Source organism: Copidosoma floridanum, unplaced genomic scaffold (assembly GCF_036245765.1).
Source record: "Copidosoma floridanum isolate Cflo_tuat_1 unplaced genomic scaffold, Cflo_Japanese_pri ptg000032l, whole genome shotgun sequence".
In the NCBI taxonomy this organism is placed as follows: domain Eukaryota; kingdom Metazoa; phylum Arthropoda; class Insecta; order Hymenoptera; family Encyrtidae; genus Copidosoma; species Copidosoma floridanum.
The window spans coordinates 6,690,166-6,705,187 of NW_028321909.1; the positions used below are offsets into that span (position 1 = coordinate 6,690,166).

The 15,022-nt window shown below is 51.3% G+C and overlaps 1 protein-coding gene across 1 annotated transcript; it reads left to right on the forward strand.

Annotated features, from left to right (window-relative positions):
• apolpp (retinoid- and fatty-acid binding glycoprotein apolipophorin) lies at positions 1–14,945 on the forward strand. The gene is made up of 24 exons (XM_023390248.2): positions 1–261; positions 2,296–2,322; positions 2,405–2,592; positions 2,692–2,874; positions 2,952–7,529; positions 7,620–8,132; positions 8,211–8,608; positions 8,678–8,970; positions 9,052–9,246; positions 9,324–9,550; positions 9,634–10,126; positions 10,209–10,393; positions 10,480–10,700; positions 10,773–11,346; positions 11,424–11,671; positions 11,750–11,993; positions 12,083–12,453; positions 12,539–12,687; positions 12,756–12,939; positions 13,027–13,171; positions 13,243–13,437; positions 13,512–13,757; positions 13,849–14,061; positions 14,181–14,945. Exons 1-24 carry the CDS (start codon positions 180–182, stop codon positions 14,193–14,195), a joined length of 10,167 nt encoding a protein of 3,388 aa, XP_023246016.2. The 5' UTR covers positions 1–179; the 3' UTR covers positions 14,196–14,945.
• Positions 14,946–15,022: the final 77 nt, after the last annotated feature.

Below are 15,022 nucleotides of genomic sequence, written 5' to 3' on the forward strand. Positions count from 1 at the left end.
CTGTGGTGATCCCGTACCCCGTGTCGCTGGACCCGCAATCGGTCCATTAAACGCATCGGAAACGCACGGAGTTGTTTTTTTTTTTTTTTTTTTTTTTTCCCCACGCAAACCCCTTTTTCCCCTTTTCGAACGGAAAAGTGACCATTTGAACGTCCGAGGATCCACGAGGTGCGCTAAACATGGCTCAGCCGCCACGGCTCCTGGCCGCGGCTATCGTTGCCTGCTTGGTACTACCCCTGCTAGCCCAACCGATCGCAACGAGTAAGTATTCCTTCTTCTTGTTTTTTCTTTCTTCTCATCCCTTCATTGATATTTCACCAATTGCATTTTCATCCCCTACCTTCCGAAATCGACGATCATACATGCGATTCACCTTTTTGGCATCCTTAGTACTCGTAATGATAAAAAAAAAAAAAAAAAAAAAAAAAAAAATTGCGATAACGAATCAAACGTATATGGGAACGAGAATTCACCCCTGGCTCTTCGCTTGGACGGCAATCGAGTTCTAGAATGTTGTCGGAGGACAAATTAAAGTGTCGAGATACGCCGCTTGTATATAATGTATACCCCTTTCGAATCGCAAGTGAGAGCGAGTGTATAAAGCCTCCGACCGCGTCTTAATGAAATGATTACCGCTTTCCCCCCTGCGTTGGACCGGACATTTGGTAGATTGATATCTGGCTTGTGTGTATATACTGCAGCACCAACATAATTGGCACCCTCATGATCGCCACGATGATGATGATGCGAGAACAAATGGTAAAATCAATTCATCCCGTATACACATGCGGACACCCGACAGATTGTAGCTCATATATATTATGTGGTATTATAGGCTCATTTGCTCAAACTGTTTTTATTTATTTTATTTTATTCACTACTCTTGTTATTTTAAGCTTCGTCGACGCGCAGATGATTCACGTAATGGGCCCCCATAGATTCGTGTTGCTTCGACGCCACCGCTGTGCCCCCCTCGGCCATAAAATTGTAGATATACTTTTGTTTTTCAACGGAATACGTGTGTGTGTGTGTGTTTTTGCGCACTTTTGTACCAGATGGCCGTGGAATAATTGGAAAATTTCCAAAGTATCGCGTAAATATACAAAACGACAACGCTTTTACCCCCTCCTCCTCCCGTCGCGGTTCTTAACGTATCGTAACTACGCGGTAATGGTCACTTTGTCCGATAATATGTGTACTAAAGTGCATAGGCAACAATAAACAACTCGGACGAACTCCCCCCCCCACACACACACAGCCCTGTTGTTATTATTTCTATGATCGGTTCGTTGATTGAAATTATTCCCAACAAAAGACGTTACAACGTGTATATGTATACGTGTGTCGTCAGTGTACGATCGAAGGCCTCTTCTCTCGTAAATAAGTCTTTGATTAGAGCGGCCCTTATCTCTCGGTTTAATTAATGAGCTCGCGCACGAGCCGGTCGTTGCGAGGCTCCGTCAATTTAACCTTTTCGATAAATCGGATACATTTTTCATCCATGCGCGCACACGTATTACCGATTATGCTCGTTCTCTTTCTTCGTTTTTTCCTGTTTGCATATATGTATTATATCGAGCTTTGATAATTCCAAAAGTGCGAACAAACAACCAAAGGGGAGGGAAAGAGAAAAACAAAAAAAAAAAAATTACCACATATACGTGTAATCGCCGGGGAGTGCGCGAAATTTGTCGGGGAGCCGATGATATTTTGCAACGAGTTTTTTTTTTTCTTTCTTTTTTTCTTGGCGCAAGGGGGTACATAGCTTTGCTCGGAGCGCGCGGCTCAAAAATCTCTCATCGCGGGTCAGAAGAAGAAAACACGACGATTAACGACGGGCTTTATCAGTCGCGACCCCACCACGAACTTTTCTCTTGTCAGTGCATAAATTATATGGGTTTTTTTTCTCTCTCTCTCTCCCTTGGCGGCTATCTCGCATCTTCTTCTTCTCAGAGAAGGGGGAGATTAATTTTTATCTCCTTTTCTCGACTTTATTTTTCGACTGTGTATACACGCACGCTGCCCGCTTGTGCAAGTGTACAATTATTGTTAACTATTCACAAACTCATCTTTTTTTTCTTCTTCATTTTATCAACAATCATCATCATCGTCGTCGTCGACCTCAACGTTAATCACCCGTTTTTACCGTTAAAACTCGCTTCGGCCCACCATCAGCCCCCTACACGCATAAATACCTATTTGTTACGTAACACGTAAGCACGATAAAAAAAAAAAAAAAAAAAAAAAAAAATGTATCGCACCATGGACTGATTTTTCTTTTTTCTTCCCGCACAGGCAAATGCACGGTCGGCTGCCATGGAAGTAAGTATAAAAAAAAAAAACGACCCTAAAAAAGGGGTGGGTTGGATTTAGGAAAAAAATAACGAATAATCTAAAATTTCAGTGCACTCGGACCAATCGTACAACGAGGGCCAGATCTACACGTATACGTTGGAGGGCACATCGGTGACGACGTTGGTGAGCGAGGGCCAGGGGGAGGCGACTCTCAAGCTCAAAGCCGACGTCGAGCTCGCCGTCAAGCCCGACTGCATCAGACAGCTCAAGCTCAAAAACGTCCAGGTCAACGGAGCTGTGAGTACACCGATATATATATATACGTGATACAGTTTGCAACGGTATGACCTTGTACTTGTCAATTGTACGTGAAAAAAAACACTCACTCGCACACAGGCCGTACCCCAACAAGATCTCGAAAAGTACGCGCTCCAGTTCAACTATCACCATGGGCACATCGACACGGAGCTGTGCGCCGAGCCCGGAGACTCCCAAGCCTCCCTCAACATCAAGCGAGCCGTCATCTCGCTCTTCCAATCGGCGGTCGTGCAGGACGAGGGCACGACCAGCAGGCACGAGGTGAGCCATAATGGCACTCTCTTTTCGTTTCCCTCCCTCCCCTCCGACCAACCCACCACGTTTGTTGATGCTTCCAGGTGGACGTACTCGGGGGCTGCCCGACGGACTTTAGCTTCTTCAAGGAGGCCGATGTCCAGGTGGTCCAGAAAACCCGCAACCTGAACGCATGCTCGGGCCGGGAGCACGTGAAGCACGGTCTGTTCTCGGGCATCGTCGACTCGTCGGCCGGCATGCAATCGACGCCCCTGATAGGGGCCAAGCAAAAGGTCGAGCAGCGCTTCAAGGCCGGTGTCCTCGACAAGGCCGTGTCGACCGAGACGTACAAGCTACGGCCGTTCAGCAACGGCGAGGCGGGGGCTCGCACGACCGTAGAGACGACCCTCACCTACAAGGGGAAGAAGGACGGCTCGGGTGGGGCCCAAGTCTCCCTGCCCAAGTCACTGATCTTCGAGGCGCCGCACCCGGTGGTCAAGTCGTCGGTCGAGGCCATCGAAAAGGCCCTCCAGCCGATCCACAAGGACGACGCCGACGCGGTCAAGCCCGAGGCGGCCCGGCAATTCTCCGAGCTCGTTCGCGTCCTGCGCACCAGCAGCCGCAAGGACATGCTCACGGTGTACCACAGGATCAAGGCGGGCGCGGGCTACAACAAGGAACGCGACAAGAAGCTGCTGCTCGACGCGCTCTACCGGGTGGGCACGGGCGAGGCGGCCGAGGTCGTGGTCGAGCTCATCAAGAACAAGGAGATCAGCGAGCTCCAGGCGGTGCTCTACTACGCGAGTCTGGCCTTCGTGCGGCACGTGAACTTGCCATCGGTGGCCGCGGTGGCCGAGCTCTTGGACCAGCCGAACTTGTCGCGCTTGGGTTATCTCGGCGTGGGTCAGATCATCGGCAAGTATTGCCGGCAGCACCAGTGCGACGAGGCGCCCGAGGTGAAGAAGGCCCTGGAGAAGCTCCTGGCCAAGGTCAAGGACGGCAAGCCCCAGAAACGAGCCGAAGAGGACACGGCGATCGCGGCCCTCAAGGCCCTCGGCAACGCCAACTACCTCGACGAGGCGAGCATCAAGAAAATCGCGGCCATCGCCGCCGACAAGACGGTGCGCCGGCGAGTACGAGTACCCGCGATCGAGGCCCTCCCGGCAAAGTGCTCCAAGCTCTGGAAGGACGTGATGATCAAGAGTTTCGCCGACCAAGAGGAGGACAGCGAGATCCGGATAAAGGCTTACTTGGCCCTGGTCGCTTGTCCGTGCGCCGGTTCGGCGGCCAAGGTCAAGGAGGCCCTCGACAAGGAGAAGGTCTACCAGGTCGGCTCGTTCGTGAGCTCGCATTTGCGCAACTTGCGCGCCTCGGCCGATCCGTTCAAGGAAGCGGCCAAGACCTATTACGGGCAGATAAGGCCCAAAGCCAAGTTCCCCGAGGACGTGCGCAAGTACTCGTTCAACAGCGAGATCTCGCACAACCTGGGGGCCTTCGGGGCGGCCTCGAGCGTCGAGAGCAACGTCATCTTCAGCCAGGACAGCTACGTACCGCGCTCGGTCAGTCTGAACCTGACGACGGGGCTGTTTGGCCGGTCGTTCAACTTTTTCGAGATGGACGCGCGCGTCGAGAACCTCGACCGGATGATCGAGCACTTCCTCGGCCCGAAGGGCGTGATACCGAGCCAACGGGCCCAGGAGTCGGCTAAAAACAGCATAGACCGCGTCAATCATCTTGCCAAGTACATCAGGGATCGGCTGACCGAGCGCAAACAGCGCGCCAAACGGGACGTCAAACAGGCCGATCTCGACAAGTTCGCCAAGGGCGTGCAGCTGCACACGAGCAACGAGATCGACGAGGACCTCGTGCTCGATCTCTCGTTCAGGCTCTTTGGCACCGAGTTGGCCTACTTGAGCTACGGTAGCTCCGAGCAGGCGGCGTACACGCCCCAGCAGCTGGTCGATCGGTTCTTCGAGTACGCCGATCGGGCCATCTCGGGCCTGAAAAACCTCGAGCACGACACCGAGAGCCACATCCACTTCCTCCAGGCGGAGCTGTGCTACCCCACGGGTCTCGGTTTGGCCCTGAATCTGGCCGTTTCGGGTTCGAGCGTCGTGCGCACCAAGGCCAGCGCCAAGATCGACCTGCCGGCCATAATGAACGAGCCGTGGGACGCCACGTTCAAGATCGCCCTGGAGCCGAGCGCCGCGGTCGAGGTGGTAGGTGAGCTCGGGGTCTCGGACGGTTTCGGCACCGAGTCGGGCATCAAGCTCGTGGCCACCCTGCACACTGCGACCGGCTACGATCTCAACTTCAAGGTGCTCAACGGCAAGGGCATCGACATCAGTCTTGGGCTACCCAAGCGCAAACAAGAGATCATCAGCGTGACGAGTGACGTGCTCTACAGCAACGGCAAACCCGACAAGTACGCACCTGTCAAGTTCGGCAAGGGCAAGGAGCGCTCCGATTGCTTCGACCAGTTTACCGCCCCTCTGGGCTTGACGATTTGCGGCCACGTGTCCTACCCGTACGAGAACTTGGCGGCCCTCCAGAAGAAGCCGTTCTTCCCGCTGAGCGGGCCTTTCAAGGCCCACGCCACCATTGAGAACAACGACGTGACCAGTTACCACCTAAAGGCCCTTTGGGCCAGCGATGTCCCCGGTGAGCGCAAGCTCGAGCTGCTCCTCGAGACGCCCAACAGCCGTACCAACAGGTACTTGTCGATGCTGGCCTCCATGTCGGATGGGCCCGGTCCCCAGTTCAAGCTCGCCTTCGACTCGCCGATCAAGAAAGCCTCGGCCGAGCTCGTCATCAAGAACGAGTCCATGGAGCACACGTACAGTGTCACCCTCAAGAACGACCAGATGGAGTACTACGCGCGCGTGGGCGGCAAGTCACTGAGCCTAGGCAAGTACAAGCCGGTGCTCGAGTACAAGATGCCCGAGCACATCGAGAAACTGGCCGGGCTCAAGTCGGCCAAGGGCCAGGCCCACCAGTTGTTGGGTACGGTGGAGGTCGCGGAACACGACGGTGGCCACAAGATCGCCTTCAACGACTTGCAGTTCGTCTCCAACGGCAAGAAGGTCATTGGCTTGGAGGGCACGGCCGTGGAGACTCCTAAGTCCACGGAACTCGACGTCAGCCTCAGTTACGGCGTGGACGAGAAGCTCGAGGTCAAGCTTGACCACAAGCGCCTCGGTAGGCTGCAGTACACCCTGACCGCCTCGGTCAAGCCGTCCAAGTACCCGGCCAGCTCGTTCGGCATCGAGTGGGAGCTCAACCGCGACAAGCCGGGTCACTTTGAGCACAAGTTCGCCTTCGTCCAGGGCGCCGATCTCAAGTCCAAGGACAACCGGCTGGAGCTCATCCAAAAGGCCGAGTACAACCCCGAGCCGTCCAAGTTTAGCCTGTCGAGCAGCAACAAGCTTCACTACCCGCGGGTGGGCATGGTCGCCCGATTCGACAGCTCCGTCACCAGGAACACCCTCGGCTCCGAGCTGGAGCTCAAGTACGACAAGTTCAAGCTCGGCGCCGAGCTCTCGGGCAAGCACAGCCAAAAAAAGCCACTGGATTACGAGATCGAGTTCAGCGCCGAGATGCTCGAGAACAAGATCAAGCTCGAGTCGAAGCGCAGCATCGTCGACGCGCACAAGAGCAAGTTCGAGAACTCGCTGAAACTGACGCCGGGCGGCACATACCGGGCCGACGCGGCCGTCAAGTGGCAGGCCGTAAAGAACGACGTGGACGTGGCCGTGGACGCCGACATCGACCTCAACGGCAAGCAGATCAAGGTGGACACTGGCCTCCAGTGCACGCCGGACAAACTCGACAACCACGTACAGCTGATTGTCGGCAAGGAGAAATGCGTCGACTACTCGCTCGGGATCAAGCGGGCCCCGAGCTCCGCCAGTGGGAGTCTCAAGTTCGACCTCAAGAGCTACCTGATCGCCAACGGCGAGTTCGCCTACCAGAACGACAAGGGCAGCGTGAGTGTGAACATCGACGTGCCGAAGATCAACCGGAAGATCCGGGGTACCGGCGACATCACCGTCACCGGTCCGAGGCACGTGGCCAACTTCGAGCTGGCCTACGACGCCGACAAGAACCCGAGCAAGAGGATCAAACTGTCGACCGACAGCCAACTCTCCAGGAGCTCGGTCGATTCGAAGAACACCATCGAGATCATGAGCTACAAGACCCAGGTGAACTTCAAGGCCAATCACCAGGGAGTACTGATGAACGGCAAGCAGGACATCGAGGTCGAGCTGGTGCTGCCGAACGGCCGCCAATTGACGATGAAGGGCGACCGAGTGATAGCCAAGAAGGACGAGAAGCTCGACGGCAAGGTTCACTTGGAGTTGGCCGATGCTGTCACCAAGGGCGGCGAGACACGCAAGATCATAGCCGATGGCACCGGTAACGTGTACAACGTCAGGGAGTACCTATTTAACAATGCCTACGAGATCAAGTACGTGCACAACGACGGCAAGGAGCTCGTATACAAGGTGATGCTGAAGAACGAGGCCCAGCCCGATTCCGACAAGAAAACGGCTGCCGTGGACGTTGCCGTGTCGGGCAGTCTGCTTCCGTACGTGGTCAACGGCAAAGCGGCCCTGGAATACGACCACGACAACATGGCGTTCAAGGGTTCCGTCTCCCGAGGCGACGATCTTCAAGTTAAGGTACGTAAAAGGCTTATTACATATGACGCGTTTCGCGGTACACGTGGGGGTGCCTAATGTTGGGATTCCCCGTGTTATTTTGAATTGCAGAGCAACGTGAACATTGTCAGTGGCAACCGGGCCGACAAGCCGGGGACGATCAAGGGTTTCGTCGAGGCCAAGTTGCCGAGCGACAAACTGAAGAACATCAGGTACGACTTTGATGACTCCGTGATGGACCAGGCGGACGAGAACGGCGTTTTTGAGTTCACGAGGGCGAGGACGCTCACGTACAACGACGACAAGACGATCAAGCTCAACAGCCACTACAAGCACTCGGGCAGCAAGGGCTTTGACAGCTTCGGGAAATTCGAGCGCGCCGTGACGAGCTCGCTCAAGATCCTCGACAAGCCGACCCTGTCCATCAGCGAGAACTACAACCACGATCTCACCGAGGACGTGAAGAAGGTGCACGAGAAGGGCAGTGTCAAGTACGGCGACAAGGAAGTCACCGGGGATCTGAATCTCCAGTGGCACTCTGACTTTACCAAGGTCTCCGTCAACGGCAAGTTCACCACGCCTTTGGATAAACTGAAGAACGTCGATCTACAGATGGATCACAAGGTATATAGCGCAATGCTTTTGAATGACAATAATGACATCATGGCTCAAGTGGCAAACACGTATGATTTTTGATACCAGAGGGAGAGCGAAAAGTCAAGAAAGACGGAGATCACCGTTACGGTCGACGGTGTCAAGTACACGCAGACGACCGAGATCGAGCTCGAGGACGCGCCCGGCATACATTTGGTCTTTACCTGTCCGGTCGGTAAAACCGAGCTCCTGTCCAAGTTCAAGAAATTGGGTGACAACGAGTACTCGGGGAGCTACAAACTGATGACGCCCAAGGGATTTGTCGTTGCCGACGGGCGCGTCAAACTCGAGAGCGTCGATGATTTCGTGCTCAACGTCGACTTTGACAGCGACAAGGTCAAGTATCGCAAGATTCACGCCGAAATCGCCAACAAGCTCAGCTCCCAAGAGGGTAGGAGAGTCTTCATCACGGTTACCTCGGAAGGAAAGAACCTCGTCACTGGAAGGTACATTATTTTTTTTTCATTTAATCCGTTTTTGAGATTTTTTATTTTTTCATTGAATCCTCTGTGCAGTACAAACTACAAGAGACACGAGGAGGACAAGAAGGTGACGCTCGAGGGTAACGGCAGCCTGAAGATCGGCGAGAACCAGAAGAGCTCCTCCTTCAAGTACGTCCGCAAGCTTTTGACGCGCGAGGCGGACAAGGAGGTAGGAGTCGCCATCATGCTGAACGCCAGCTTCGGCCCCTCGGCCATCGTTGGCGAGCTCAAGCTCTCCGACAAGGAGGTCCACGTGTTCAACAGCTACTGCGAGCAGAGCAAGGACTGCGCTCACTTCAAGCTCCAATCGACCCTCGACACTGATAGTACGTACTTTTTTTTCCCCCTCTTCGAATGGTCTGCAAAATGCGCGTTACTACATGAATTCTTCCACTGTGCCTTTGAAGAGCTCACGCACTTGAACCACAATCTCCAAGTCGAAGTCAATCTTAAAAAGTTCAACGTCCCCGTCGAGTTTGGACTGCTCTCGAGCACCAAGTACGCCGACTACTCGCTCGACCATCAGGCCAATCTCTACCTCCACTCGTCCAAGGACCGTACTCAGTACACGTACCACTTGTATTTCAACAAACGCGAATCCGGTAGGTTTATCGTACACATGGCCTTTATTTTGCCTATATCAATTCTCATCGTTGACGCGTGTGTTGTTGGGTTTAAGCTGCCGTTTTCACACTCCCGAGCCGCGAGTTGGCTATCGTCGCTTTCCACGATGTCCCAGCCATCAAGCACTCCGGGGCGTACAAAATCGACGTGTCCCTGTACTTGGACAGGAAAAACAAGCCCTCGGAGAAGACCAGTGTCGTTTTGGTGGGCGACATCAACATCAACAAGAACGTCGTAGGAGTCAATGGAGAAGCCAAATTCACTTATCCAACTCAACCAAAGGTTCGTCGATTATTGATACACTTTTTTTTTCCCCCACCGCAGACGTACGCGTCTTATTAATACCCAAACTACGTTCAACGTAGGACATGATAGTCAAAGGAAAGGTATTTGTCGGAGGGGACCAAATACTCGACGCCAGCTTCGACATAGACGTTTTCAGCAACAAAAACGACAAGATCATGGCTACTGCCAAACTCATGCGTAGCGACGTGCCGAAAGGCTGCAACGTCACGGGACACTTTTACGTGCACAGCAAGGGCCAAAAATTGGATGTCAAGGCCGACCAGCACGTGGCCGTGAGCGCAAATGCCATGGATCTCGGTGCTAGCCTCTCGTACACCGACAAACTTCAGAAACCAAAGTCACTTGGGGCGTACTTCTCGGCCAGTCCGCAGCAAGCTGACCTCTACGTCTTCATACCCGGAAAGGAACTCGTCAAGTCCCACTCCGCCATCACCGTCACCAAGGACTTGCAGAAACTCGAGAACGTCTTCTCGTTATTGGGCCACAAGCCGATCTCGGCCAACGTTGAATTCAAGGACTACAACAGCTTCCAAATCGACTTTGGTCGCAAAGGTGTTTCAATCAAACGTTTTCGCAACTTTTTTTTTTTTTTTTTTTCCCATCAATACTTATTTGGCCATTTTGATGTTGTTAGATGACTCCAAGAACAAAATTGCCGTCAACGGAAAAATCGTTCTCGGACAGCTCGCGCAAATTCACGCTGACGCGTACAAGGACGGAGCGAAACAGGAATTGTTCCACCTGTTGATTCACTTGGAGGAGAAGAAACTCACAAAGCCCGACTTTGGTTACAACAACAAGAACATCATAAACGTGATGGCAAGTTTCTAATCGCAATATCATTCGGGACGGTACTATTGTGAAACAACGAAAATATGACGGGCTTTGATTAATACTGTTTGTAGAACCATTACCGCGACGTTCTGACGGAAAGAGTTAAGGAGAGCAAGCAAATTGGCGAGGAAATGGGCAAAGAGTTCATCGTCGAGATGACCGATCTTTTCGAGCACCTGAAAAAAGCCCAGCCAAACATCAAGCCTCTCATCGCCTACTTCGAGGGAGAGCTGGTAAAACTCAAGAGCGAGCTCCACGCCGACCAGACCGTTAAGGAGATCCAAGACATACTGTGAGTTTCGCCATATAGTATCCTCCGATTAAAGGAATGACCTGTATTTACTTGTTTATTATTTATTCGTAGTAACAAGACCTTTGGAGGTATTATCGAAGCCGTTCTTGAAACTGTGAAGAAATTCGCCGAAAACTTTGAGGAATTGCGAGAGCAGTTCAACAACATCATCACCAAACTGCAAGAGGCCATCAAGGCTACCTATCCGCAGTTTAAGGAGTCGTGCGACAAGCTCTTGAAAGTCAGCATCGCCATTTTTGATTCCGCTACGAAGCTAGCGACAGCTTACGTCGAGGCCATCCTCAAGGTCTTGAACGAACACCAGAAAGACATCGAGGAACTCGTGTCGGTCGTGTCCGAGCTTGTCCAGGACATCGCCAAAATCATCTCCAAGGGCGCCACTCAGATAGAAAAAGAGGTCAAGGAATTCGTACAACTGCTTGCCCAACAGCTGCGCGCCTTGCCCGTTTACGAGATCACCCAGAATATGTACAGGGAGCTCGCCAACTACAAAATCCCTGACTACATTCTCGCCCCGATCGAGGAATTCTGCAACAACATCAAGAACATCCTGCCTACCCAGGAGCTCAAAGATTTCTTCACCACCCTGTACAATTACATTCTCAAGCACGCCAAGCACGAAAAGGTACGCGTGTTTCCTCGTTAATCTCATCATTCCCATATACTTTCGGTCGTGATGACGATTTCTTTGTGATCCCCCAGGTGGACGACTCGAACGAAGTCAAAAAGATATACACGCAGGCGTTGAACGCGATCTATTCGATAGTCGATCTCCTACAGTCGCACGCGACGGCCGAGAACGTCTTTGGCTTCTTTGAGACCCAACTGATGCCAGTCGACATGAGCTACTTCAGGAAGCTTCCAGGACTCTCAATTATCAAATTCTCGATCCTAAAACTCCTGATGAACGGCGAACTTCCCACCGCAGCTGACTTTTACTACACGTACAGGTGGGTATTTGCTATTATTATAAAAACATTTGTGGAGCGAATTTTTCAATTTTCATACAACACACACTTGATCACCAGACCGACTTACCACACGGAGGATTCGATCCCACCCGCCAAAAAGTACGGCTACTTCGGTGATGGTGGCGTCTTTGTAACTTTCGACGGCAGGCAGTTAGTGTTCCCCGGTACTTGCCAGTACGTCCTGGCCCAAGATATACAGGACGGCAACTTTAGCGTCGTCTTGGATACTGCCAACGGTAATATCGTCAGCGTCTCCATCACTGAGCCGGGCGAGAGCATCACCATCAAGTCGAACGGAAACGTAAATAAGCCCCTCCAATAAACCGTAAAAGCTATAGTACATAACTTAGCTGTGGATGTATTACAAATAATGATCTTTCCCGCGCGCAGCTTCTCGTGAACAACAAGCCATCCGAGTTCCCGAGAAGCACCAAGAACATGGACGCCCACATCGTCGGGCCGCTCAGGAAGGTCATCTCCAAGTACGGCGTCAAGCTGGTTTGCTCGGTCGGCACGGCTACGTCGTGCTACGTGCGAGTCTCGGGCTTCTACCACGCCAAGCTCCGCGGTCTCCTCGGTGACGCCAACAACGAGCCCTTCGACGACTTTGTCCTGCCCAACGGCAAACTGGCCGCGGGCACCAGCGAATTCGGCAACGCCTATAAGCTCAATCCGTCCTGCGGCGCTGCTTCCGCCAAGGAGGCCGAAGCTCCCCGTTCCCCCGTATGTACCAAGTACTTCACCGGAAAGTCGACGCTCAGGTAATTATACATTGCTCAATAACATGTGACGCCGTGACCTTTTTTTTTTTTTTTCTTCTTCTTTTCACATCGAAATTCTTTGCAGCCCGTGCTTCAGCTACGTCGAGGCCAAGGATTACCGAGCGTCGTGCGACCAATTGGCTGGCCAGAAGTCCGGTCCCTGCGTAGTCGCTGCGACTTACGCGGCTGCCTGTCTGGTGAAAAACATCTTCGTCAGTCTTCCCGCCGACTGCAGTAAGTTGAGCCGCGCGTTAATACCATTCGTGGTGCATTTTGCTGATCCATCCATCTTGCGTTTGCAGTTCAGTGCAAGGTCGGCGATTCAGTCATCAGCGGTGGCGACAGTTTCAGCGTCAAAATCCCGGGAAAGCAGGCCGACATCGTGATCGTCGTCGAGCAGGAGTCCGACAACGAGAAAACTTTCAAGGATTTCATCAAGCCCGTCATCAGCGAGCTCAGAACTGAGCTGAAACAACAAGGAATCACGTAAGCTATTTAAATTTCTCTTTGTTTTTTTTTTTTTTTTTCTAACGGCAATCATTGATATTTCGCAACTGGTTCGTTCGAGAACAGCGACGTGTTCATCGGACTCATCGGTTTCGGCAACAACCTCAAGTGGCCGAAGCACTACACCTCGAACGGAAATCTCAACATCGAGGGCGGAGACTTTAGTAACATGGCGTTCAGCAACACTCGCGAGCCACTCGTGTCGCTGCAGGTAATATTGTCATTATCGAGCTGAGCCTACATTGATTGGAACACCATTGATTTGAATCGATAATGTTCCAGGAAGCCAAAGAGGACAAGCAAACGTCGACAAAAATAAAGTATCTCAAGCAAAGGCTGGACGTCGAGTTGGGAACCTTCAAGCTCACCGACGCCTACGAGGCAGCCATCCGCTACCCGTTCAGGCCGGGCGCGGCCAAGGCCGTCGTCGGTCTCATAAGCACGCCTTGCGAGAAGAGCCCATTGTCCCCGCTATCGGTGACTATGTTCACTCCACATAATACCGGGACAAATGAACTCGAGCACACGTGACCGACATTTTTTTTTAACAGCTCCAGGACTACAGGCTGCTCCTGGGCCGTGAGATATACAAGCAGCTGGGCATGACGTACTACCACCTGTCGCCTCTCAAGGACATCGAAATCGCGGGCAAGCCGCAGAAGAGCGTCGTTGGTTTCGACAAGGACTACGTGTACACGTTCTCCGACAGCAAGAAAAAGCCGCTCGAAGGCAGCACCGAGATGAAGAGCAGCCTCACTCTGCCCGGCAAGGACGTCTGTGCCGGTTTCGCAGTCAGCGTAAGTTCCATACAATAAACACTACTCTATTTTGGCTTTTACCTAAAATGAAACGATAAATATAATATGTATAATACAACTTTTTACACAGACCGGAGGTGCGGCCTTTGGTATGCACAACTTCTTGGAGGCCAAGCCGAACCAGCAGGCGCAGTACATCAAAGTGGCGGCCAGGAGGATCGCCGAGAACCTGGCGTCCATCGAAATCGAGCAGGACTGCGTCTGCGGCGCCGAGGCGAGTTACGGCTACTCGGCTCATGTCGTCAGCCGGCCGCAGTGCAAGGTCGTCAATCGCGAGGACAAGGTACGTGATGGTTTTTTTTGTTTTGTTTTTTTGTTGTTTCTTCATGCTGTAACTATGATATAAGTATGTATGTACTCTATTGCTGAATGAAATCGTTTGCTCTTTTTCATGCTCTGCAGAGGCACAAGGCTTGAGGAAGGGGACACCACGACACCAGGAAGAAACCCCCCAGTGAACACACACGCGGCTCGGTTATAATACGTATATAACAACGACACAGTTACCAGTTATTGGCGCTCATCTGTTACTTTGTTATTTTTATTAATTAATATTATTATTATTATCATTATTATTAATACCATTATGATATAAGTATGCGAGATATTTTTACAGAATGCAAGCACAAATGAACCGTCCGCTTAATTACGACAGTGGCTTTTTCGATCGTTCAAGGGCAGCAGAAACGAAAATTACGGCAAAGTATGATTAGAAATTTTATTGTACTTTTTATTTTTATAAAAAAAAAAAAAAAAAAAAACGTTCAAGATTTTGACACTCAGAGTGAGAGAAACTGTCGTAATTAGTGCGCGACTGAAAGGACGACTCTATCGTCGAATTTATATTATATACTACCATGACACTATATATATCAATATATTATACATTTATAATTGACTCACTGTACAATCATTATTACACGATTTGTTTTTCAAATATATGTATGTTATAATCAAAGAAATATAAAATTGTGTAACAAGCTAACACGTCAATAAAAACAAAATAATCCATGGTTGCTACATAACTATATATGTATGTATACGTAAATATATACACAGACACACGACTTATATATACTATTATATATGTAAATTGTAAGATACGATTGATGATTGTGGTTTTTAATGACAATGGAATAATAAAAAAATAAATGCGTTCACACCATACATACCTGTTACGCGTACTTTTTGTGTTGATGTAACACCCGCAACGATAACAATTTGAGGTTAATAACCTATCAAGT